General features: G+C 37.7%; 1 protein-coding gene across 3 annotated transcripts in view; it reads left to right on the top strand.

Moving 5' to 3' along the window:
• Positions 1–3,563: 3,563 nt before the first annotated feature.
• The window catches only part of hgfac (HGF activator), a 31,006-nt gene continuing 6,661 nt past the window's right edge, over positions 3,564–27,908 (top strand). For 2 of the 3 annotated variants that reach the window (XM_084405843.1, XM_084405845.1), the window contains exons 1-11: positions 10,645–11,045; positions 11,211–11,274; positions 11,397–11,490; positions 19,255–19,328; positions 20,800–20,940; positions 22,201–22,332; positions 22,425–22,535; positions 23,010–23,184; positions 23,867–23,964; positions 25,975–26,215; positions 26,290–26,429. In XM_084405843.1, the coding sequence (XP_084261969.1) occupies positions 10,911–11,045; positions 11,211–11,274; positions 11,397–11,490; positions 19,255–19,328; positions 20,800–20,940; positions 22,201–22,332; positions 22,425–22,535; positions 23,010–23,184; positions 23,867–23,964; positions 25,975–26,215; positions 26,290–26,429 (1,405 nt within the window). In that variant the 5' untranslated portion in view covers positions 10,645–10,910. Of the gene's footprint in view, positions 3,574–10,644; positions 11,046–11,210; positions 11,275–11,396; positions 11,491–19,254; positions 19,329–20,799; positions 20,941–22,200; positions 22,333–22,424; positions 22,536–23,009; positions 23,185–23,866; positions 23,965–25,974; positions 26,216–26,289; positions 26,430–27,908 lie in introns of those variants that run through there. The other variant, XM_084405844.1, reaches the window with a different exon arrangement.

Below are 27,908 nucleotides of genomic sequence, written 5' to 3'. Positions count from 1 at the left end.
AACATTATAATCTCGTTCACGGTAGAGAAAGATGCTTGTAGGCTACACAGGGAAAGTAACCGTGTAGACACTGAATTTAACATAAAACCCCCGTCATAATAATCACAAATACACTTACATTGCTGTAAATGAGTTTTATGAATGAATGGCTTGCTCTAACTGTTGCTCTGTCTTTGTCAACAACAAGCGCATTTGCACCATCTGCTGGTGGGATTGACTAACAGCAGATGAAGAGTATGCTCGGTAATCTATTGCTTTTCCTGCAGTTCCGTTGAATTTACTGAATTTGTGGAAGCGAATTTGCAAAGCGAAATAAAATGGACCGAAAATTGCCTGTTGAATATTATAGGTTGTATTTTTAAACAGTTTGAATATTTTGGAAGTGAAATATGAAAGGTGAATATGGATTATTGAATTTTTAATAATGAAAATGTGTTTGAAATGTTTTTAATTGAAATATTCACAGCTTAAATATTCAACCATGTTGAATTTCAGCCCATAAAAATGCAAGCCCTAAAAATACAATGCATTAAAAATGCAAGCATGGTTAATGCAATGCCTATTTTTTTTTTCAAGTAGTGCAATTAAACAGGCTTTTTGTTTCAAAAACATTTGACATTATTTTACTTCCATAAGAACAAGATATTTCATCCAAACCAGGGCCCATTCATCTTAAAAGGAACTTGCAGGACTAGTCATGTTTGAACCGGTTTAGTTCTGAGACTGAATTCAGTTGAGTCATTTCCTCTACCATCAGATTCCCATTCCCAGTCGAGTTTAATCCCAAATACACCCTTCACATGAGCATTTGCTGAAGACAGCACCGCTGACTAACCATGAAAGATTAAACTGAAGGATTACTCTGGTGCCTGCTTCATGTCTGGGTGTGTTATAAAGGTTCTCAGCAAATGAGCATAATCTTCACTTAAATTTTTTTTCTTTATTTGTGTTTGTTTAATAGTTAGTGCCTTGACCCATAAATATCATTAATAAATTAACACAAATGTTGTATTGCAGTATTTTTGTTGTATTCAGTAAAACTTTGTGTTTAAATTCAACAATGTTGGCTATAATCAAGATTCAAACCCTTGTTGTTTTGATTAAATTATTCTTGATAGTTGAATTAATCAGATTTTTTTTTTTTTTTTTTTTTTTTTTTTAAATAGATTCAGTTTAGTTAGCAACTTGAATTTACTTTTGGTTAAAAAAAAAAAGGTTTAAATTTGGTTACACTTTATTTTGATGGTCCAATTTAGACATTCTACTTACTAAGTAACTTTGCAACCACATGTCAACTCACTCTCATTAGAGTATTAGTAGACTGTTATGTTAGTAGAATAAGTTGACATGAAGTTGCAAAGTGCCTTATAGTCAGTAGAATGTCTGTTGGGGGAGCATCAAAATAAAGAGTCAGCAGATATTAAGCAGACAGTCTACTAATACTCTAATGAGAGATAGTTACTTGTAGTTAGTAGAATGTCTGAAGTGGACCATAAAAAATAAAGTGTTATCAAAAATGTTAACAATACTGCATGCATGCTTGTAAAAACTATTGGTAAATTGATCTTTACTTGAAGAAAACAAATCAGCAAACACAATTACTTTGTAATCATCATTATTTATAATTTATATACAATTATATATAAATACATTATTATAAAATAAATATTAAACAGAGTATCATCATTAATATATCATCATCCATAATAATTAAATCAGAATAAAATTTAAAAATCATGGATACAACAATAAAAAGTAGAAAATGTTACATAACACAAGAACAACTGAATTATTCATTCAATTATTATTATAAATGAATGAATGATTGCTCTAAAAAGACTTTGTAAAACATCTAAATATTCTATTTCACATAATTTAATTTTAAATAAATATGTTTTTTTTGTTTGTTTTTTTGGTCACATTACAAGTCATAAACATGATCAGCCACTGAGAATAACTAATAAAAGACATTTCAGAATGGGTTGGTTGTTTTTTCTTTTTGCTCAGCAGACATTGGAAATAAAAAAAATGGCAATATGGAGGCATAGCAGGGCCGTAAACACAAACAGCTATGCCAACATCTTGCCACATTTTCTCTTCCGAACTGAAAATCTCCTCTAGACCTGATGAACAACTTCACAACTTCACAACAAATCAACAACATTTGTACAGCTGTAAAACAGTGTTTATGTGTTAGCAAGCATAGCAGTTTATTTAAAAAAACAAACTGTATTTTAATTATGACAGAATCAATCAGACCAGTGACTCAGATTGAATAATTAAACAGGTTTAAGGAGGTACTTGTTTTAAAGGTATTCAATTATTTTACAAATTTGAGGAAAAATACAGATATATATATGTATGTAGTTTGTATGTAGTCTCAATTTGTGTGGGTGACACTTGTACCACAATATATGTACAAATATTAAAAAATGTTGAGTGCAATTTCCTCATTTCTTCACTTATTTTATTTTTTTTACAATAGCATTTTTTATATTTATCAAACTACATCTGATGAAGCACATTGTAAATCTGTTTTCACCCACATTATTGATTGTTTTAAAAGTGAATCATTGTAATAATAAATACTTGATGATATCCAATATAAAAGGAATAGACATATACCTGTGGTTTATGAAGGGTTATTTGAGCCTTACTGATGGGGTTGTTGGAGTAAATAAGACAAAACAGATTAGACAACATAAATACATTTCAAAGGGTCAGGTTGAAAAACACAGGGTAAATAAACATTTGAACAAATATATATCTTTGCCTGTTGATTAAATCACAGCACATCAAGATAATTGTGAAGGTTTTCTGAAATGGTATGTTTGAATAAGCAAAAATTAAGCATTGTCTAATTAATTATGCACTGATAGCATATATTTCCAGAACAGAAATCTAAACATTGGATAAGCCATATTCAAAATTATTATTTAAATTTGTTGACAGATTTTAACGTTTTTACAAAGGAGATTTTGAATGTCTCTTTTTATCAATCATATAATGATAATAAATCAAGTAAAATCAATAATCAATCAATAAATCAAGTAAATACAAAAACACTTGTCACCTTATGGCAAAACTTTTTTTTTTACTTTTTTTTTTTTTTACTTTTTTTTTACATTTTTAACCCAACGTTTGGGGTTGTCCATATTTGACCCAAAATTGGGTTAGCCAGTAGTAGTATATGAAAAAAACTTCATAATATTAAATATTATAAATATGAAAAATTTATAAAAAAAATTTACATAATAAAAATAAAAATGTTTTTTGGGTTAGTTCTGTTTTTTCCATAAGGTGACAATTGTATAGTTTCACTTACAGTAAACGCATTAAGTCTAAACAAATAAAAAAAAATGAACATGTTTTTGAGAAATTCACCTCAATGAAGAGAAATAAAAATGCACTTACCCAGCAGCTTTTGAGTCAGAAAACGTTCTGCTGCTATAATCAAAAGCTGTTCATCCATATCGTTTCTGCTGCCGATGTTTCAATAATCTCTCTATCGCTCCAAAGGTCCCGCTGAGTGAATCGAGCTGTTCCTCTGAAGGGCTTTTTCCCCTGAGTGAGGTGAGTCAGCAAACTTCGGCATGGTTCAGGTGTGTTCAGGTGAGTTTCAGCGCGTTCGCGTCACCACAGCGCCGCGCCCATCCATGTTAGAGGAGAATAATGAAGCGCGCACGTCAGGCGTCAAAGTAGCCCGGCATTCAGGTTACACTGGCTTGAAGATGCTTTTCAAATGCTTTTAAATGCAAAGCAATGCTCGGTTCTTTTCATTCACGTTCGTGTGAATCACACGAGGTCTCGGTCTAGACGGGGTCCTGCTGCATCTCTTGGGATGTGAGCTAGACTCTTGGAGGGGGTCTCGTGCTGAGTCAGGCTCGATTTTACGGATGAATCATTTAATAATTAGGTAGACTTTCCGTGTTTTTTTTTTTGTTTTTTTTTTTTGCTGAATCTGACCCTTTGCTTTCTTAGTTCACCCAAAAAATAAAATGTTGTCATTTCTTACTCACCCTCAAACCCTTACGCACCCTCTACTCATGCTTATCTAACATTTATTTCATGATTTAAAGTTCCTACTGTAATCCTGATCTTAAGTGTGTGAATAATTATAGGCTAATGATAATATAATTGTCAGACTGTTGGCCTAATTTCTCTGTGAAGTGAGTCACTTCCTGTGCCACACCCCATCCCTAAATCCCACATGGATCCTCCCACATTACAAACATGAAATACCTCCATACATGCGCAAACCGACAAACCCAAAAACGCCTAGCAGTACCATGGCTCTTAACTTTCCATTACCTACAAAGACAGCAGAGAGAGAGAAAGAAAAACAAAAAACAACTGAGATAATTATTGTTTCAGTCTATACGCCTTAATTCTTCAAGCAGTACGTGTGTTTTTTAATTACAGTTTAGGTACACAAAGGCTCGGAAAATCGGAAAAAAACAATAGGCCTACTTACCCTGCAAAGCCTGAAATATGAAATAATTTAGAAACACACAGACACACACACACACATATATATATATATATGAAGAGTTCAGATGCAAAAGCCTCAAGAGCCATCTGAAATTTTCTTCTAGAATGATAATTTTTATCAAGCTTGTATATTTAAGTTCAGTAATTTCACTTAAATGACAATTAATAGGTAATTTTCATTGCCATTTAAGTGAAATTATTGAACTTTTGCATCTAAACTCTTCATATATATATATATATATATATATATATATATATATATATATATGGAACAGTTAATTGAAACTTAATGGCTCGAATATGGAAGAAAAACAACTCAGTTTTATTCAGAGGCCTAAAGTGAGCAAAATATACAGTTTACTGCAGAGGCTGATATTTATATGGACAAAAAGTAAGATGAAATTCTGATAGCTTGTTATGTAAATCAATGAGATTTTTAACTGTATAGCAGACTATACTTACATAAAAAGCATGTAATAAATATCAGTTGCCATTCTATATCTCCCAATAATGTCTTAGCAAGATGATATATCAATGCTTCGTTAGTTTTATGATAAAAACTCTGTAGTTTTAAAACATATGCTAATGCAATGCAATACAATGATGATTGAGAGATAAACATATAAACAGTTCTCATATGCCTGATGGATCATATTTGATACATTTTAACATGATTTCGTAACACTTTACAATAAGGTTTGTTAGTTAACATTAGTTAGTTAACATGAACTAATAATGAACTGCACGTATACAGCATGTATTAATTAATCTTTGTTAATGTTAATTTCAACATTTACTGATACTTTATTAAAATCTTGTTAACATTAGTTAATGCACTGAACTAACATGAACTAACAATGAACAGCTGTATTTTTATTAACTAACGTTAACAAAGATGAACAAATAAAGTAACAAATGGATTGCTCATGGTTAGTTCATGTTAGTTAATACATTAACTGTTGTTAACTAATGAACCTATTGTAAAGTGTTACCCATGATTTTTCAAAAAAATAAAAATTATATATATAAAAAAAACCTAAGTTGCTTCAGTCCAGTAAATGTTCATCTTCAAATATTACTTACAATATAAAAGTTATTCTTATGTTTACTTTATAAAAATCAGTAAAGATTTCACAGCAAAAAGAGATGTGAACCACATCCTGGACGTTTTTACAATTATACTAAAAGGTATTTTACTTTAAAAAAAAAAGAATAAACTATCAATCAGATGTCAAAAGATGCCTGCAATAGATTGTGTACAACAGGTTTTGATCAGGTTTCAGGTTTTTATTTTTCCAACAAAGTTTTGATCAAGTTGATAATTTAAAGTCCTTAGAAATGTGTATCAAATATGGCTTTAGAGTTAATAAACAACAGCTTGTTTGTGTGTGTGTGTGTGTGTGTGTGTGTGTGTGTGTGTGTGTGTGTGTGTGTGTGTGTGTGTGTGTGTGTGTGTTCTCAGCATAATGGAAGTCTGAAGTGTGTGTCAAATGACTCTGAATCATAGCCTACACACTCCACAGTACTTTGAGCTCCACGTGTGAATCACCTTCAGTGACCCAGACGGGCAGATCTTCATGGCTTCTCCCGTCCTATGCAGGCCGAGGCTTGACTCACCGAAATTAACCAAAACTGCCGAGTCTGGCCGTGTGTCATGTAAGGGAAACAAAACCTTCGCCGTCCAGCTCATATGGGGATAATAAAGTTGTTGCTATTCAGCTCGAACGAGTCTGGTCACACTGCCGCAGCCCAGCGGAGTGTTTTGTCATCCACACATGGTTGCGATCAGACACTCATGACGCACTTATGCTCACTGCATGAATCAGCTCTCTAGTGGCGAATGAACACGCTGCTTTATTTTTATGTATTTTACTAGTCTGTGCTCTTATCATTGCCGGCAAAAGTTCATGTATTCGTGTAGCTCAAAAATCAAAGGTCAAACAGATATGACCCAATTCACACTGTACAGCACAGAGTGGGGCATGTTGTCACACCAAATGGGGTCAATTGTCAATTGTCTCCTTCTATTTATTGCTGGCCCAAAGAAATTGTAATGAATATATTTCATTGCATTACAACATGTAAAATAAATGAAAACTTGCCCCTAAACCTACACTCTGCTGTCACTGGGACGGTACCCTTTAAAAAGGTTCAAATATGTAGGCTACCATTTAGGTGCTAATATGTAGCCTACCTTTAAGGTAGTATGCACAAATGTGTACCTTTTGAAAGGGTACCATTTCTGACATTTATGAAAAATACTCTTGACCGGAGAACACAGTTAAAAACAACATCGACCTTAATAACTAGTTCGGTTACATTGTTCACTCTCAGTGTATGTGTGTGGATTTATTGTGTTCAGCAAAAATGAAGGTTTTGGAAAACCATAGCTATAGCCCCAGAAGAGAAAACAATTTGTATAATTTTTGAGATATTCCCCATTAATACACACACATACCAGATGAATAAAACAAATCTGCTGATTCATGTTTTATAATAATTTAGCATCCACTAACATGGTCGCAAATCAAATAAACAACCAGTTGTAAACCGTATAGGCCTACGTTAGGCTATACAGTAGGCCTACATAATTCTTACCTCAAAATTCGTTTTTGCCCCGCAAATCCTTTTTTCCCCCTCACCTCAAGAGGATGGTGGTCATGAAGGCCTGGTGATTTCAACCCTGTAGCCTACCTAATTTCTAAGCGGTTAAACTGACTGTTACAACTGACCCAGAGTTAACTTATAACTATTCTATGTCTCCCCTGTTTAAAAATGTAAAAAGTGAAAAGGTGTCCCAATCAACCTGAATTCACCCCTTATTTTATGATAAGTCTGTGTTAGAGAAATATTTTCAATTATTTATTTATTTTCTTTTGTTCTTTCTTTTCATTTTTAAAAGAAAGTGTCGCCTCACCTTGGCTGGATCAGCTGCGTCCTTGAATCAAGATCTTTACAGAAGTTTCATTACAGATACGAGAATCTCGCCTAAAGCTCACTGAACTCTGATCACAGAACATTCAGAGAGCTTTATAAACACCTTCAGAGGGATTCCCTGGAATCTCAGACGGAATTCCCCATCTGGATACAAAGGAAACTGATAGAAAATAGTGGGAATTCAGTGGGAGATAATTTCCTTGTTATTTTGTGGGAAATATACCCTTAATTCCCAAGAAATACGTTTCTGAAACAATACCCGTCTGCTTATCTGCCTAAATGTCTTTCTGACTGTGTGAAATCGTTGAATGAATGAACATGAAAGTGAAAGTCATTAGTACTCGAGTGGACATGCATCTTTTGGGCGCTAGATGGCGTCCAAATCAAATGCATGAGAGTTGTGAGTATCCTATGTGAAGTGTCAGCATATCTCCACTGCGGCATCTCATTTCAAATTATTTTGAACATTTCCTAATCATTGTAGACCTATGCATAGCAGTTTATATTTTTTGAGATGCTTTCTCCTAGCCTATATACCCAGCTAAAAAAAATAAAATGTTGTTTCATAAGACTTCAAACATGTAAAATGTTATAGGCCTATTTCATTTATGTTTTATTTTATACAACTGACAAGAGAATTTTCAGAGGCATCATACAAAGATTTGACCAATGTGTAACGTCACTGCAGACCTGACCAATCAAAAGCCCAATTGTAAACTAACCAATCAGCACTCTGCTCCTCTAAATAAATTGCTATTTTGGGGTTTCTGGTCTAGATCATTAAATTACAAATGCCCACATGCCTTCTCTCAGCCATCTACTTTAAAGCTTCACATATTAAATCGTCATTCATGGGTCCCTACAGAGTTTTTATTTAGGCCTGCTACATGCAGTTTTTAACTGTCAACCCTTACCTTTCTGAAGGCAGTTCTATCTCAACAGCACCAGATGGCGCAGTGCAGTTGATTAACAATTATAGTAATAGAATGCTTGAAATCTTACATACATATACTTTAAAACTCATATTTTGACTTTGACACAACTGCTGCTGTGAACAGATTATGTTCATGTGATGTGACCTTCGATCCAAAAAGATAGGTGTTGAAAAACTTCAGTGGGTGGGGCTGAGCTATCAGTGACGTCACTGCTTTAAATCCCACCGTTTTTGGCAGAGAGCAAACCAAGCAAGCAAAGCGGTAACTTTAAGCACAAAGACCAGACGGCAAGCTTTAAAAGCTTTTTTTTTTTCATCCTTTGACTTTCACTTAAAAAACACTGTCACACCCAGACTCTCCCTCAATGCAGAGTAAATGCATAACATATTTCCTCACATCTTCACCCGACTGTGAATGATTTGCCTGTGCTATTCCTGAGACAGTAAAGAAGTGTGTGCTGTCTGCAGTGGGGATACATGGAATGTAAATCCACCTTAAAAGAACTAACGTGCATCACTGTGGCTTTAAAACTAGAGAATAGAAAATATAAACTTTTTGCTGAGTTTTATTAATTTGACAAGAAGAAAGTGCAGAACAGCTATGTAGGGATAATGTAGATCGAGGCGGTTGTTATAGCGAATACAACCCGACAGGCTGATCAGGGTCTTGAATCAGCCTGAAGGGGTTGTATTCGCTATAACAACCGCCTCACTATACATTATCCCGCTTATTACATGGCTACCTACCAAATAAATAAATAATTTGACACAAATTAAATGATATTATTACATGGCTTGGTTGAATTCTAATGTAGAATGCGGTCTGATATGTAAGGGTTAATGCGAGGTGTCAATGTCAATGTTATGTTATGCAGTGTCAATGTTATGCGAGGTGTCCATTGTCAGGTATTAATGGACGACGGTGAGGCGTGTCGGACGGTTGCCTCCGCCGAAGTCCATTAATACCTGACAATGGACACCTCGAAGGGCATTAACCCGCTTATACCATGGTCATTTGCCAAATAACACATTTTTAAAACATTAGTTTATATTTTAATTAGTTTTACAATCGAAATCTAAAGTTTTTACAAACAATAACTTGGTTTCCCTGGTTACGCCTGACGGTTTATTTAGCAACCGGAGATATTTATAGTCCTCTCAGCTCGTAGAACCCTTCAGTTTAGCTAACTTACGAGCCAGAAAGTTAACTTTTTTTTTTTCATGTAAGTTAGGCTTGTCTAGCCATGGGCGTTACACTTTCATTTTTTTAACCTATAATTAAAACACACAGGTAGTGTATAACGGCTAACTAGATGTTTGTTTTGATACAATAAATTGTAAACGGATACTTTGACTGCCTGTTGCTATGGTTACTCACAGCTGATGTAGCCAGCACATTTATTTATTAATTTCGAACTCCTTTACTAGGTGTCCTCTATCACTTTTTAATAGACACCCTGCAGCCAATCAGAATCGAGTATTCACCCAGACCATGGTATAATTCTTGATAACAGACCACTGCTAAGTATAACACACCCTTGCCATGAAAAACAGAGTGTTGCTATGGACGCAGGATTCTAACTAACCGTAGAGACGGAACGGACTATTTTCTTTAGCGGAAGCAATACAATCGTTTTTAAATCAATAAACTCCTTTTTAAATCAACATTTTGTGTCAAATTATTGATTTATTTGGTTGGCAGCCATGTAATAGGCTAAGCGGGATAATGTAGAGCGAGGCGGTTAGCGAGTACAACCCCTTCAGCCTGATCAGCCTGTCGGGGTTGTATTCGCTATAAGTTAACAACCGCCTCGCTCCACATTAAGTTATCCCTTACATAGTAGGCTAAGTTTATATGCTATTGTGTTTTAAATGGGGTTTGTTTTTAAACATCAATTACGTAATTATTAGGTTATTTTATTAATTGGCCTATTTTAGCTCATTCTTATGTGGAAAGCTTCTAATTTTGCTCTTATTTAGCTCATAGGCTATATCTTCTTCTTCTTCTTCTTCTTCTTCTTATTGTTGTTCTTACTGTTATTTTTACTACTATACTAGCCAAGCCTACTAATATATTGATCTGTTTCTCGTGAATGGCTCTTATTTTAATGTTTTCAGCAATGCACACAAATGCGGAGGAATTCCAACCTTTCACTCTGAAGGTAGTTTCGGTCTATGAATGATTAACTGCATTCATCAACGCGGCGGTGACGCGCAAAACTCTCATCAGGTCTTCCGCGTCTCTCTCAGCGCAACATCACTTGTGGGTGGATTCCGTTGTTACTGACAACAACCCCTAAATCAAAGCATGAGGATCGGTATTACATCACAGGCTCGTGCTGGGCTGGGTCTGGCCACTCCGCCAGGTGTAATCACAGGCTTTTCTCGTGGGAACTCCCTTGTAGAGGTCTTTTCCTGCGGTGAGCTTTCACGCATCCATCGCCCCGGGATATAATGGAGGAATCCTACAGATGACACTTGCGTTTGGGACGGAAACTTTCTGAGTTTATTGACTTCATTCCCGTGGAAATTTGTCCAAAGATCTGCCATGCGGAGAACACCTCGTTCACAAATTTCTTTCTTGGATTCTTCTGTGTTTTCTCCAGTTCTGACTCGTCGAGAGTTTGTTCTTCTGCTGCTGTCATGTCTTATTTTAATGCCCCGTTTGCAGTGTGCTAGATCGGTGAGTGTCCCATGAGTTTTGCTGAATGCAAGTTATTTGGGATACATATTGGAAAACTCTCTCTCTCTCTCTCTCTCTCTCTCTCTCTCTCTCTCTCTCTCTCTCTCTCTCTCTCTCTCTCTCTCTCTCTCTCTCTCTCTCCCTCTCTCTCTCTCTCTTTTAAAGCGCAAGCAGCCACCTGGTATTGAAATGTTAGTGTCTGGACAGTCTAATGCTGTAACTCAGAAAGGTATGAACTGCTCTTGAATTGATATCAGTCCTCATAGTTTCTGTTTCTAATTACTGTTGTCTCATGGGTTTGGATGTGTGTGTGTGTGTGTGTGTGTGTGTGTGTGTGTGTGTTTTTTTTAGTTCTCACAACAGATGGCAAAGAGTGCAAGTTTCCTTTTCGCTTTGGTGGGACAATTTATCAGCAGTGCATCTCTAAGAACTCTAAGCAGGCCTGGTAAGTGCTAACACACATGCAAACTTTGCACAGATTCAGTGCCCCTCAACCATTCACTTTGACAGAGAAATAACCCTCAATCCACTGACCATCAAACCTCAACTCTTACTTTAACTTTAGCAGCCTAAATGCCAAAGTGATCTCAAACCCCAATACAACTACTCATACAAATGCCTAAATTGTAACCAGACCCACAAAGAATCTGCATGCATAGAAAGCATTTATTTTATTAAAGAGTTTGGCTAATTTGATCTGTTCGGTTACCAATAATAGTGTAATACTCTCAGCTCCATGATTAGTACCATTCTACAGATTTGACCAACAAATCAGCATAACCTGTAATCAGATCATAACTGAGATCAATCGTAGGTCTAAAATGTAACTTCTGAGGATCTGGTATGTGCTAAGTTAGTGTCTAGGTTTGGGTTTGAGCTGGTTACAGTTTAAACACACATCCTTAACCAGTTCAAATGAGAACCAATTTTTAAATTTAATTGCATTTTGTTTCTGAAATCCACACCCCATCTGATGGAATCAATATAATCATGATTGTTTGGATCAAAGTTAGCCCAATCCTACTGAAAGTTCTGAATGACAAAACCAATCTGGATTACATGATCCAATTCAATTTCAGAATATATTTTCGTTCTTTCTTTTGAACAATCCATTTTCAAGATTTGATGCAATTCGATAGCCGAAATCCAATCAACTTAACAATAAGGTTTCATTTGTTAACATTAGTTAACTACATTAGTTAACATTGACTAGTAATGAATAATACTTCGACAGCATTTAATAATCTTAGTTCATGTTAATCACAATATTTACTAACATTAGTTAATGCACTGTGAACTAACACGAACAAACAATGAACAATTGTATTTTTATTAACTAACATTAACAAAAATTAAAAATGTAGTTATATGTTTCTCATTGTTAGTTCATGTTAGCTAATGCATTAACTAATGTTATCACACGGCTCTGTGGAATACTTGATTCTGATTGAACGCTCCATCCTGCGGTATGTTATTCCCCGATAACAGAGCCGGTAAAAACTGATAACGCAGGCTCATCCGGGTAAATAAAGTCAGCTATATATGCTTGCTAGAAGCTGTATTTCTTCGTGGAAGGTTTGTGTTTGGTGGGCTAATAAAATATTAAAACTTGAACCAATATTTTGTGTACAATTATTTAATTATGTCATCCGGGTATCGCAGACTCGCTCTCTTCTTGCAGCTGCTGCCAATTTTGCAACGATCGTTTTCTACGCTGTAATGGATTATGAAATAACAAACAGGTACGATTTTAAAACAGTTTAATCTCAAATCAATATCTCTTATCCCCATAATTATTTATGTGGTGAAATGCTGTGTAATAAGTGGTATGACTGTACCTTATCCCTTAAATGTCCGTCTAGTTTGAACGTGCAACTGCCTTCTTCGCGGAAGCTTTGCATTTAAAAATCGAATAAAATATTTCAACTCAAGTAAATATTTTGTCTAATTATCTACTTATGTGGCAAGTAGCCGTGTAATAAGCAGGATAATGTACATCTAGCCGGTTGTTTTCGCAGTATAAACCCCTCTGCTTCGCCTCAGGGTCCTGATCACCTTATCAGTGTTTATTCTGCGATAACAACTGGCTGGATGTACATTATCCCTTACCTAACAAATAAGGCCTACAGTGAAGTATTACCTTAATTTCTTTTAAACAACTACGCCCTGATAGTTACCCATCTTAAACCAGTTACTTAGCCAACCCATAGCCATGTCCTTACGAATCCAAACCCACATCCTGAACGAGTTTAAACCACATTGTACCGTTAACCAAAACTCATAACCCAGCCCTAATTCTGATTTAATCTGTAAGTGCAAACTCATCTTCATCTTGAGTAACCTTTACCAAACCCAGTGACTACTACTCTGTTTGCTAAAAATGAACTTTTGTCATCATCTATGCTGCTCTTTATGTTTCCTCTGTCAGTGAGTGGAGCAGATGACTACACATACCGATGTGATAAACCGTTATAAACATTGAGAAAGAGTGAGTTTTATCAGGCAGAGATCAGGGCTGTGATGAAAGATCAAGGAGGCGTCACGGTTATTAATGTCATTGCAGCTGAACAAGTGTGTGCAGATCTCCATATGGAGCAACTCTTGAGTGAGTTTTACTCCATAAAAATGTGCTTGTGGCTGAGTGTTGTGAGACACTGTTTGTGAGATTTGCTTCAAGCAAGGCCAAGAACTGAAAAATCTGCCAGTTTAGTACATAAATTACATAATTTCATATTTTTCCAAACCCATGTGCTATCATTTCTTTCTGTGGAACCCAAAAGGAGAATTTTGAAGAATCGTTATGCAGCTCGTTCGCCATTATTGCCATTTAGTGATGAAGAAGTACCATGGAAGCAATAAAGATACCCGGAACAAAGCACCGTTAGCTTCTGGTTGGCTGAAGCAAGCAGTTCAAAGGCATACAGCAAGTATGGCAGAGCGATGCAGCATCTTAATCCCTTCTCATGGAACCATGAGATGTTCCCTTTCGAGGGAACTCCACACTGCATCTGATGTTGATGCTATCGGGAACGAAATACCCACTGCGCCATACTGACAAATGCCTGTCCTTGTGTGAAGCTCTTCAGGCACAACTTAGGACAAGAGCACCTGAGACCCTGGTGTATAGTCCAGGCTACAAAATCTTATAAATGTGTCCGGGGAAGACCACTCCGGCAACATCACATACTTCTTGGAGGGAAATTCCTGACAGTAAAACTTTTGAAGCTGCCATACTCATAGTAGATTGGGCTCTCACAACCAAAGGCAAGTCACACGCCTCATAAGCTCTATAGATAGCTGTAGCAAAGGTATGTTGTTGTGGGAAGGAGGCGGGAACCGGAGAACGTTAAACAAACTTTAAGAAATAAATACAAAATGAAAGTAAAGTAAAGTACACACACATAATTAAACATAAACAGAACACAACGTAAAATTCAGGCCTGGTCCTCTCTCATCCTTCACTGTCGTCGCTCCTCTTTTTATGCTTCCGAAGCTCCTCTGTGAGAGATACAAGACCGGTGCTTTGCACAGGGGGTAAGGACAGACGAAGCGAGAGAAAAGGAGACGGAAGCATGAGGGGTGACAGAGACGAGAGAGGGGAGATAGGAAAAGAGAGAAAAAATCCGCTCAGTCCTCAACCAGCTAAGAGACCCGCACTTGTGTGCCATGTGATGGTACTGGACATTCGTTGGGGGATGGCTCGACGCCCATCCACCTCCTGGCGGACGGCGATTGGCTCCTCCGGTTGAGGGCAGTTGGCAGCGAGTCCATGTTCCCTGCTCCGCCCCCATCATGGTGGACGGCAGCAGACTCTGTTCCACAGCGAACGGGAGCGACTCCTACGCTTCCTCTCAGGCGGCAGCCACCCCTCCTCGACCCAGGAGCACGGCAGCGAGTTCTCCGTCCCACCTGCTATTCAATCGCTCCAGCACCACCGCCACCGGGCAGTCATCTGCGGTCACCACTCCTTTGCTACCCGACCTGCTCAGCACCGCCACTTGCCACAATATCCTCCACAATCCATTTGCTAATGGTCTGCTTGGAAGCTGGGGTACCCCGGCTGGGTGAACTGAAGCAGCAAGTGTCCTACCCTCTTAAGGGATGTAATAACTAACAGAAAAGCCATCTTTTAGAGTTAGGAACTTCTCTGAAATTGAGTCCAAGGGCTCGAAGGGTGCCAGGGACAACCCTTCCAGAACCACGGCCAAATCCCAGGTCGAAATTCTTACATGGACCACAGGCCTCAACCTCCTCAAAGTCCCATGAATGAAACTGGTGATCAAATGGTGTCTTACCAAAGACCTATTGCCCAAAGGTGTGTGGAAGGCAGCTATGGCCACCACGCAGACCTAACAGTGTGGAGGAGGATAGACCAGCAGAAAAACAATCCTGCAGGAACTCTAGCACTGAATTCAATGGGCAGTTAATGGCAGTTAATCCAAAAACTCCACTTTTTCTTTGTCAGAGAGTCCTGACAAACCCAGCCACAGCGATCTCTCTCCCGCAACTGCTAAGCCCATACTCCGACCGCAACTTTGAACTGCTCCGCGGGACGTGCGCAGGTTTAAATCTGCGATGACGCATATCTCCTACCAGAGCACTGGGTTGGGAGATCCGGAGTCCAGCTGACGACCCATCTCCTCTAATAGCTCCGCTTGATAGGCTGTAAGGAGGGACGTCGCGTTCAAAGCACGAACAGACAGCGCAGTTGACTTATAGATCTTTTGAAAAACAGAGGCAGCGAATCGCTCTGTCTTTCCTGGCAGCGAGGCTCCGGTTGAAGAGAGCGCCGCCCTGCGGCTCGGGTGCAAATGATTCGCTACGATGTTTCCACAGGGGGAGGATCTGCCATTCCTAGATCATCCATTCCCTGAACATCTAGCCTTGAGAAACCCTTAACGGGCACTCGATGTGAGAAAGGCTTGTCCCAAAACTTTTTCATCTCAGTCACACAGGCCGGGACGGCTGGAATAAATTGCCTGGCTGGCGGGAGACGTGACGGGAGTCTCTTTCCATCATACAGGTCTCTTTCAGCCCCTTGACCTGCTTGTTGCCACGCGGAGTCTCCTTTCTCGGATCTTAGTCGAGAATGTCGCACAGTGCGGGCAGCCCTCGGGGTTGGACAGCGCTGCCTGAGCGTGTTTAGTGCCTAGACAGGAGATGCAGAGGTTGTGTGCATCCCTAGCCGAAATCCACATTCCACAAGCACACGGGTGCGGAGGACGACCCTTTCCTCCGGGGCTCTCCGGTTCTATCGCGGTAGCCATGATAGAGCTTGCACTCTCTTCGTACGGTAAGTTACACCACAACGTGACAACTGGTACGGAGCTGTGCTGCGATTAGAGAGCTTTCTTTTCCTTGTCTTTTTGGAGCGTGGTGAGCGCCCAGAAAAACTTGGAAACTAAAAAGGAAAAACTTAAGAGCAGGAAAACTCGTCTTGACACGTTAGTTATCGCACTCTTAAGTGACGAAGTCACTCAACAACTTAAGAATTATTACGTTAGGGACGTTACCTCTCGGCTCCGTCAAGAAACTGTTAAGCAATAATTCCCAAGTCTGCTGAGGACAGCTTCCGAAATCTTCCACGGGGAAGAGAGCGAGAATGACGAAACGGCAGGTAGCTGAGGTTTATATACAGGGAGGCGGGACTCCCTGATCGCTGCAGCGATTGGTCTGCCATGGTTGGCAGACGTGGCGTAATTGGTGCTTCCGCAATCGGTCACACCCAGAGGCGTTTCCATAGTGAGATAGTTAGAAAGAGAACCCACAGATATTTTTATATAGCATGTTAAAGTTGTCACTTTTTGAGGGTTTACAAAAACGCACTGTTTTGTGCCTGGCCCTTTAAATGCAAATGAGCTGCAGAGGGCGGGGTTTCAAGAGCTCCTGTGTGTTAGCAGCTCCGATTACCTCACGCAGACACACTAAAATGACAGAAACTGTTCTGCCTTTAATGTTAAAACGGAGTCAGACAAAGATGGAGAGACTCAAGAAGAAGTGACAACATGTAGAATGCAACAGGACGTCTCTGAATGGTTAGTCGATGAATTTATGTTGCTGATGTGGAGTTAACTATCTTCAATTAGCATATTCTGTCATGGTAATCTATAAATCGATTTTATAGGAACTGTTGTGAGATGCACACAGAGTTACTTTCTATTGCATGTGAAAAGATGGATGCTAAAGTTTGAGCTGACTCAAAAATGTACAACAACTTTTCCTCTTCTCAACATGGACTGCGTGTTCCGGGGGTGGGGTTTATGTACATTTTAGGGTTAGTGATGTAATTAACCCGGGAGGAATGTCGTGTAGTCCCTACCAGCCATTTGTTGTAGTCCTTTTCTTTAAAAGCAAATATCTTCCTTTGCTCTGAACTTTGAGCGTTGTAACTTTGCAGATGTTGTTTATGCTCAAACAGCAACATTACACACTGACTAAAGTTAGAAAAGTGAAATCATACTCAACCACCCCTTTAAAATATCCAAAAACCACCAGAACAATGTTATATATTTTGTTGACTTGTGTTCTTCTTACATTATCCCAAATGTTTCCAATAATCTTTAAATCCAGAGAAATCAGCAATTTAGCAACACAAATCATCCAGCTTTAATTAATATGATATTTTAATATCGATCTAGCTTACTGTCACAGTCAGTTGCAGGTAATAAACATAGCAGGACCTAGGTGCAGCAGTAAACAGTTTATTAAACAAAGAACTAGAAACAAAACACTCTTGACTATGAAATGGTAACGTAACATAACAACCTGGGAAAACGCTACAATAACAGACCACTAGACAGGACTAAACACAGGGCTTAAATACACAGTGAACAGAGGGAGAAACTTACTAGATAATTGACAAGACACCTGAACATAATACAAAGCAATCAGTGACCATGGTGACAAACAGGTAGGGAACGTGGGAAGACAGAACCAATTAACACACTAGAAACACAGACTTGAATGAAAACAAACTCTAAATGTGTACAACCAAACTCAAACCGTGACATTTACTTCAGTGTGCATCAAGTGTCTCATACCAGCCACCGAGTTAACGCACAGAGTTATTTTATAACATCAAATTTCAACACACTCAAATGTATTTATGATCAAGTAAAACAGCGCTGCGTTACCCCACAATTTGAATATGTCATACAGTATTTATATGACCTGTATGAGCAGTAATTCAGTACTTGTGGCTGTTTCATTAGAATGAAATATATAATGTGAATTTAAGTGATCAAACGTAACTGTAACAAAGTTCAAGTTCAGTGAAGAAGGAGGCGGGCATTAAATGAAACTTTAATCGTAAAATAAATCTAAACAACAAAATGAAATGAGCTGCAGCGGCCAACTGCAGCATATAAACATAATAAAAACAGCAAAGTACAACGTCCTAGGCATGTCCTTAAGTACACTTAAGTAGCCTTTTATTTGATTGACATTTTATTATCAATAAAATATCGTTTTTTTCAAAAATACTGTACTTTTAAGATTTGAAGTACACTACAAGTGCACGTTCAATATAGTTATGCACAATTATTTTTCACAAGGGTGGCCAATATGATACAAAGTTGTGATGAAATATCTACGACTAGGTTTGGTACAACTGTAACATGTAGGTTCAGTTTAGTCTAGTTTGCTCTTTGTTTGCTCTGTTTGTCTGTGTCCCTGATCATTAGTATTTCTCTCGGTTCCATCACACCTGTTCTGTTTCAGTCAATCACCATGTTAAACCCTCAGTTTCCTGTGTTTCTTTGTCTAGTATTGCTTATGTTATTGTGCAGTGTTTGCTCCCTTACCCCTGCATGTACTCTTGGACTATTAAAGAACTTTGTTCTTTCTCTTTTCTTCCCGCGTGTTTGATCTACATGTGACAATGAAATGATGGTAAATAAAAAATGACAAATTTTCCATGCACTCAACAACCAATAATGAACAAAAGACATTATTGATGGTAGACACTGTTCATCCTCATTACAAGTAAACTTATATTCATTGTAGACATATCTTCTTTTACCTTTCTTATTCTTGTTCATGTTTGTTACGATTAGGGGGGATTTCATGCAACATGTACATGTTGGTAGAGCTGTAAATGACCCATTCAGATTTGCACCACTGTTTCAGATTCCGTCTGTTTGAGCTTTACGCAAGTCTTGAGTAATTCAGATGCGTGTCATGATCATTGTGTTTTTGGTTTGACTTGCAGGTGTTCTCTAACACACAACTTTGACCGTGACCAGAAGTGGGGATACTGCAGTTCACCCATACGGCTGTTTAATAGTAAGAAATCATTTTTTTCTCTTCCATGTAAACTGTCTTGTCAAAAGTCATACGATTGACAGTATTTGATCAGATTTTTTTTTTCAACCAGAGGAACCAAACAGTCATGCATATAACAGTAAATGATCAAATGATATTTACCTACAAATATCTCTACAAAAGCACTTTAATATACTAAAAATACCATGCAGAGACGTCCGTGAAAATGTTTGAGTGCTGATGCAAATTAAATCAGAGGGATGAATCAATTCACTGAAATACAAATTTTGGTTAATTTCAACATTTACTAATACATTATTAAAATTAAATGTTGTATTTGTTAACATTAGTTAGGCTAATGCGATGTGAACTAACATGAACAGTTGTAATTTTATTAAGTAACATTAACAAAGATTGATAAGTATTGTAACAAATGTATTGCTCATTGTTAGTTCATGTTAGTTAATACATTAACTAATGTTAACTAATGAAACCTTATTGTAAAGTGTTACCAACTTTTTTGAATTAGCTTTTATTTTTATATTTTCTCATGTTTCATGTTTATAAAAGCTACTTAAATGTCCTAATTGAACTAAGGCCTAATCCTGGCTTAATCTAAACCCTGTCTGTGAAACCAGGCCATAGATATTTAAAACTTAACTTAAACCCTAAATAAAGCTGAAATAAAATATTTTTTTAACTATATTCGATGTTTATTTGTTTTAACTTAAATTAACAATAACAACACTGCATGGAAGTGAATTAATCTGTTTTAACGCTCTCATACTAGTCCCAAACTAGTCTAATGACTTTACTTAATGGCCAATAAAAACTCAATTAAATTCATTGTGATATTCACAATGTTGCTTCATTTTATATTTCTTACAAAATCATTAAATGTATAATGTTTATATCACCCAGCTTTGGTCTGCAGTCATGTGAACGTTTCTCGCTCGTGGATGGATTAATAGCTGAAACTGGGGGTTGACCAGGATGTTTTACTTTCAGAGAGAGATGTTTATGTTAATGCATAAATGACACGCTTTGTTTGTAAGACGCAGACCTCTGTTTATAACAGCAGATTTACAGAGTTTGTTTGCAAGCGGGTGCTCTGGTTCAAACACACTGTCTGTGTATATGCTCACATCATGCTGTGGTTTTTTGAAGGGTCACTAATGGCTGTTCTGGCTTATTTGGTTCCCTGTACAATACATTTTTAAGCTCAATTATTAATTAAATTGAATTCACTTGGCCAAAAAAGTGCTGTGTAAGTAAGTTCAAATCTGTACTGTATCTACATGCACATATAACTGTTCAGTAATGCGGACTGCATTTGCTACAACATTGTTTATGATTTGGAAAACAGATACTGTATATGACTCGTTGACTCATTCAAGGTTGGAGAAATGAGCAAAATCAGCCGCATGATGAATCAGTCCTGCCATCATGATGATAAGCAAGTTTTTCTTTGTTTATCTCATTCGCTCCTCAGGGTTTCTTCCTCCACGTCAGGGTCTGAGTCTCTGCCGGCAAAACCCGTGTTTGAACGGGGGTGTTTGTGCCACGAACGCTCACCTGGACTCATTTGATTGTGTGTGTCCTGATGGCTTTACTGGAGCGCTGTGTGAAAAAAGTGAGTGAAACACAGTGAAGTGGCCATATTCACATAATGAAATGATAATTTCAGTGTGATTATGGTTATTAATTGCCACTCGAATGGCACAATCATGAATCATGAGTGGAGTCATGCAAATTCATTGACCTGCTGGGATATTGTTTTAAAGGCTTCACGTGATCCCTTGTGAAAAAGAAGTGTGCTTAATTGTACTGAATGTGCTCTTGTGGTGTACTTCAAATCTTAAAAGTAATTTTGCAGATAATATAATAATAATGAAATAAAAGGCCACTTAAGCGTACTTAAAAAATAATACATTTTTTTAACACATAAGTACATAATGTTTTATTAATGCTTTGTTGTGCTTTAAACAAGTGTGTAACTAGAAATATAGTAAAATACATGACAGAAATAGTTTCAATAGAAATGACATTAAATGTTATTTCAGCTTGTCAATACATTCAGGAGTACACTTTAACCATGTTGCATAGACAATAGAAGTAATTATGAAATTACATGTAAAAATGTAACTACTTAAGTGGGAAGGACTTAGAAGTTCTACTTAATTGGCTCAAAAAAAATCAGTTAATTGCATTTAATATACATTTAATGTATATTAAAGATTTTATTCTCAGTTTCGCTGAGATCGCAAGAATTAAACAAGACATTTTTTTGCTGCTCCTGAGACATATTTACTTCTGAAAGTTATTGTACGTTTTCATAGAAAAGTGAATGAAAAGAAAATGTATTATTTCCATTATAAGCACTCTTTATGCTAACGTGTACTTCTATTTCACAAGGGACATCAATATCGTTAGAGCTAAAAAATATTCACTTTTCTATGAAAACGTACAATAACTTTCAGAATGTCTCAGGAGCAGCAAAAAAAAAAAAAAGTCTTGTTTAATTCTTGCGATCTCAGTGAAACTAAGAATAAAATCCTCATTAATGTTAATTAGTGTATCAGTAATTAACAGTAATAGTGAACGATCTGTTCTCATGTAGGCCTAAGTAATTAAGTGTGTGTATGTGTGTGTATTACAGCTTTCTTTTTTCGAGCATTACGTCACTCGTTTCTCCATTCATGCCATGCTCTCTTTTATGTTTTGAAAATGTCTCATCTTTAACACTATCACATGTCCTGTGTACCGTGAAGTTTTTGTGTCTCTTCTTTTGTCTGTTATTTGATATTGGTGGAGTTGTTTGTTCAGAGTTGATCTGATTGGTGGAGGAGTCGAGAGTGTTTGGTTTTCTGACAGCTCAGGGATTGTTTTGTAGAGAAGTGCTACGAGCCGCTGCATCTGAAGCACTATGACATTGGAGAATCGTGGGGACGGATCTACCAGCGAAGCGTAGAGCTGTGCACGTGCCTTGATGGGGAGGTCAGCTGCGAGCGTGCACGTTACACGGGTATGACACACTGAAAGTACAGTACCGACACCTGATCCCCTGGAGCTACTGCTTTTTCCTTTTGAACATTGTTCTTTTTTGTGTGTGTGTAGTGTGCTTGCGAAATCTCTGTGAAAATGACGGAGTCTGTAGAGTGATTGAGGCCACTGGTGAAGAGGTGTGTGGGTGCAAATCTGGATATATTGGACAATACTGTAACATCAGTGAGTACACACACACACACCTGGTTTCCATGTTTTATGGGGATTTCTCTTAGAAATAATGATTTTTATACTTTACAAACTGTTCTATCGCCCCTACACTAACCCTACCCCTAGGATTTTGCCATATTTGTAGGGATATTTTGTCCCCATAATGTAGGGTTTACCAGGACACAAACATGTAAATTACACACATCCCTACTGGAAACACACATTTTGAAGCAGTTTATTTTTGAAAATGTATGTTGTATGTTTCTAATAAGTAACTATAAGACAGTGTGGGGTGAGAGTGTGTGCTGTTTACATTGTAGAATCCAAACATTATAAAACTCCGTAGGAAAATCTTGAACGAACCAGGGGTGAATTAGTCTTCTGGGTTTCGTTTTCATCTCTGAACCACTCTATTAACACACATCCAAATTCAGTATAAATATTCTAATAATCTTTAATTAATAAACTTTCCCTGTGTGTCATCAGACCCACGAGAGCAGTGTTACCGTGATTCAGGTGCACAGTATCGTGGTGTAGCCAATGCCACCGTCTCTGGATCATCCTGCCTGCCGTGGAACTCGGATCTGTTGTTCAGTGAGCTGACGGTAGATACAGTGGACAGCGCCCCCCTCAGGGGTCTCGGAGAACATGCTTTCTGCAGGTGACTGCTTACATTTACAGTCTCATCATGCTTGTCATTATAGTAAAGTGCTGAAGATTTACCTTTTATAATAAAGCAAAGGTAACTTTAAAAAGTGCACTTGTGTTGAATGTGCAAGCATTAAAAGTATATTTTTTAAATATTATATTTGCTGGTAATATAATATTAATAAAATAAAATGCTGTTTAAGTGTACTTGAAGAGATTTTGAGGAGACACTTTGATGACTGTTTCTTAACACACCCAAGTACACTTTTAAAAAGTGCATTTTCTAATCATATCAAATTTAAATATTTAATTTACAGTAGCCTACATTTATATCATTGTGTTTTAGCAAACATTTGACGTGCTTTAAAGTACACTTATTTTAATGTGTTGACTAACATACTAAAACACATAAAGTACTTGATTATAATTTTATAATGTAGTGTGTCACCCTAGCAACCACATAGCAATGCCCTAACAACCCTTCGGAACACTTTAGCGAGCACCACATAGCAACACCCTGGCAACCAGCCACAACAGTGTCATTATCACAGTATGTGCAAGTGCCACTCATGTCATCTCCTGAAAATGTAAAAATCGAGTAATTCTGTGTTTTATATAGATATAATTTTATTTGATTTTGCTGAAAGCATTGATGTTGTACAGTCTGAAATTTTCCATGTGACTTCATATGGCAGGAACCCTGATCAAGATAAGCTGCCGTGGTGTTACACAATGACGGAGAGAGCCATTTCCTGGGAGTACTGCGACATCCAGCCCTGCTCAAAACAACCATGTTAGTACAACTGCACATGCACACACAAGAGCAACAAATCCTTCAGCTTCTCCAGAATATTCTTGATTACTCAAAAATAGTTGTACATGAGAAGTAAAATAGTGATAAAGCTTCCTAAAAATTCTGTAGAATTCTCACTGGCATTCTTCCAGGTGTGGGACGAGGAAATCTAAACCAGTGTTGCCTGAAGCAATGGGTTTATTGGTCATGAGCACTTGACATCATGTACTTGGAACGCCCTGAATACGTTATGGATTTTATTAACCTTGATTCTAGCACAGACATGAGCGACATGAGTGATAAGCGACAAACATGTTAAAGCAAGCTGCTCTTACTGTTACCTATTCATTCTTATAATTTATTTTCTCTGCTGATCAAAAGTTTGGGGGCAGTAAGATCTTTGTTCTTTTTGCACAATGCACAAGGTCACAGTAAAGACATTTGTAATGTTACAAAATATTTCTGTTTCAAATAAATGCTGTTCTTTCTACTCATGAAAAGGGCCCTCAAAAACGACAATATATCATGGTTGTGACACGGCAGCACAACTGTTTTCAACAGTGATCATAATTTATAATTTTTTCTTGAGCAGCACATCAGATGATCAGCATATTAGAATGATTTCTGAAGGATCATGTGACACTGAAGACTGGAGTAATGATGCTGAAAATTCAGATTTGCATCACAGGAATAAATTACATTTTACAATATATTACAATAGACAAACAGTTAGTTTAATTCGTAATCATTTTTCACTGTTTGATCAAATAAATGCAGCTTTGGTGAGCACAAGAGACTTCTTTTAAAAGCATTAAAAACAGTAGTGTGTTGCGCAATCTATAGATCATCTGTATATAATCCCTTAATCCTAATTTTTATTTTTTTTGCAATGACTCATTTATATGGTTTCATTCAGTATACATAGGCCCAAGGGTGTAACTTTGGTTTGAGAAGTGGGGGTAGGGGGGGACAAAATGGGTGGAAAATGTTTTCGATTCTGCGATTTTACATACATTTAGGGACTATGGTGATACAAAATCATAATGTGATTATAATGATAAGTTCTGCCAAAAAGAATAGTAGGCTACTAAACTATGTATAAGAAAAATGTGTCTTACTTTCTTTATTGTTTAATAGGAGCCGATCGCCAAGACTTTAGAGAATCATTTCATAAAGTCAAAAATGTTAGCCATTAATGTTTTGTGTGTAAATAAAATGTAAATAATGTGAGACGCAATTTCCACTATAATGTAGAAACAACAAAGACAGTATTTTTAAATAATTGTTTAATGGCATCTTTTTATGAATGAAGGCCAGTATCACTGATATTAATAGAGCTACTGATGTCTTGATGAAAATAATGTGTGAATAAGAGTGTGATCATATAACCCTAGCTAAAGGATGACAGAAAAAACGGATGCTGCTTTAATTGCATTAAATATTTTAATGCGTTAAAGCTGGACAAAATTTAATTGCATGTGCCCTCTGTCCCCATTGGAAATTACGCCCGTGCATAGTCCTATTGATTCTATTTAACTGGTGTCATATTTGCAGATTTCCTTTTTCTTAGCTGATGGGAAAAACTGCTGACAAAAGCTCAAATGCTAAGACAAATCTTTTTGCTGCAGTTTCTTATGAAGTCGGCATTAAACAGAAGTTGCAACAGTCTTTTCTTCCCTATTGTGACATATCATGGGACTTGATTTTGTCCATGGGGAATTGAATGGACCTTAGTTGATAGTTGTAGTTGGATTCATGTGATTGACAGGTTGTGCCGCCCTTGTGCCAGTAAACATGTCATCAGAGAAGAGATGGTGTTGAAAGATGGATGGAAAGCTATTTTGATTAAAGAATACGAGGGCTCATAAAAAAAAAAAGATGTGCATCATTTATAATAAATACTGCAATATTCCATAATAAACAAGAATTGCCCATTTATATTTCTTGAGGACTTCAATCATGTGTGTTAGGATTATTTTAATTCAATATTCTCTCTGTTCCTGATGTCAGCTTCCCGCAGAGGTCCTGTCATGGCTGCTGTACCACGGCCGTCCCGCACCCCTGCCAGGACACCGGTGTGTGGGAAGAGGCACAAGAAACGGATCGGTCGGGGTCGTATTCTGGGTGGGACGTCCGCATTGCCTGGCGCTCACCCCTGGATGGCAGCGTTGTACATCAGAGATGAGTTCTGCGCGGGAACGCTGGTTTCCGCCTGCTGGATCGTATCTGCGGCTCACTGCTTCCTACGCAAGTATGTGTGTGTCTGTGTGTTTATATGTATTTGCATTTATGAAATTTTAACTTCATTCTAACTCTCTTTCTCAGTCCGTTGCGGTCACAGATTCGGGTTGTTCTTGGCCAGCATAACTTTAACGACACCGGCCCGAACACAAGGACGTTTGGTGTTGAGGACTATATTTTTTACCCCCATTATACTCAGTTCCAGCCGACCTTAAATGATATTGGTGAGGACTCCAAATACATAAACTTTTACATCATTACAAGCAATGTCCTGCATGTGTGTGTACTTGTTTAAAGGGGGGGTGAAACACTCAGTTTCAGTCATTCTCATGTTAATCTTGAGTACCTATAGAGTAGTACTGCATCCTTCATATCTCCAAAAAGTCTTTAGTTTTATTATATTTATAAAAGAAAGATAGGCTGTACCGAGTCTTTCCGGAAAAAAACGAGCGGCTGGAGGCGTGCCGTGTGGGCGGAGCTAAAGAATCACGAGCGCGTGTGGTTTTACAATAAACAAACAGACACCAACAGAGGCCAGCTAAACAAATGTATTTACACACACCATACATCGCATGCTCCTTAGATATATTAACTATACGTGATCATGTTGTTTACTTGCTGTGCTTACGCGCCGATAGCTAACAACACACAGACCTTAAAGCTAGGGTAGGTAATCCTGTTCAGAAACACTTTTTTTTATACTGGGTGAAATGGTCCTTCCATCCTGAGAGTAGTCAATACATTATGTGTTCAGAAAAAGGAATGAAAACAATCAGACCTCTGTAGCAGCTGCAGGACAGTAAAAACTCTGACCAATCACTGCCACTCGGTCCGAGTGTAAAGAACCAATCAGATGCCTTCATGTCTCGTGCTGTCACTCACTCTCGCAACCATGGCTACCACCCCTTTTGCTAGATCTGCCCATATGCGCGCGTACCCGTTTGATTTGAGGAGTGCAAGTCAAGAGATGCGCGGAACCTACGAAGAGTAAAATTATGGCAGAGAAAGAGCATTCAAAATTCAAAGCACCTGCATATTCAGTCAGCGAAGGCAAACAAGGCAAAAACTACTTCCTCGGACCCTGGTTGCCCGCACTCTTGAACGACCTCCTCTGCTTCGCCCTCGACCCCGGACCTGTCCTCGAACCGACGATGAGGTACTTGTCACCGGACTGTAACGTTAGTCCTCATCAGAGTCAACAATGTTTTCTTAATGGAAACTCTTACATGCAAAACACCGTATATGTTATGAATCTAACACGAAATTCACCTTCATCACAGTGTAACTGATGGTAATGGAAAAACGTGTATCAATGCAACCTGTTTTTAGCTTTGCCTTATAAATATAGCTCGTTAGCTATAAATATAGCTCGTTACCGAATCAAACAAAGTAGCCTATATTTTAAACTTTACCAGTATCGATATGCTAGCTTGATAGTGAGTACTAAAATAAATCTTATTTGTTTATATTTATAGTGATAAAGTTAGGTATTTTATTACATGTGATTCTGACATGATGTCACTGCATGCACTGCGCTCATTCCTCTCCACTCATCTCAGGTAAATAAATGCGTCTTGTTCCAGCTGAGCCTGAGCATTTGGCGTCGCGCGTTCATGTGTTTTGGGGGCGTGGCTTTGGAAGGAGCTCAGAAGGGAGAGGGTGGGAGTGAATGGAAATAATGAGCTGTGTTTATTGCAGATTAA

Source organism: Rutilus rutilus (genome assembly GCF_951802725.1).
Source record: "Rutilus rutilus genome assembly, chromosome: 3".
Classification (NCBI taxonomy): domain Eukaryota; kingdom Metazoa; phylum Chordata; class Actinopteri; order Cypriniformes; family Leuciscidae; genus Rutilus; species Rutilus rutilus.
This window is presented reverse-complemented; position numbering and strand designations above follow the sequence as displayed.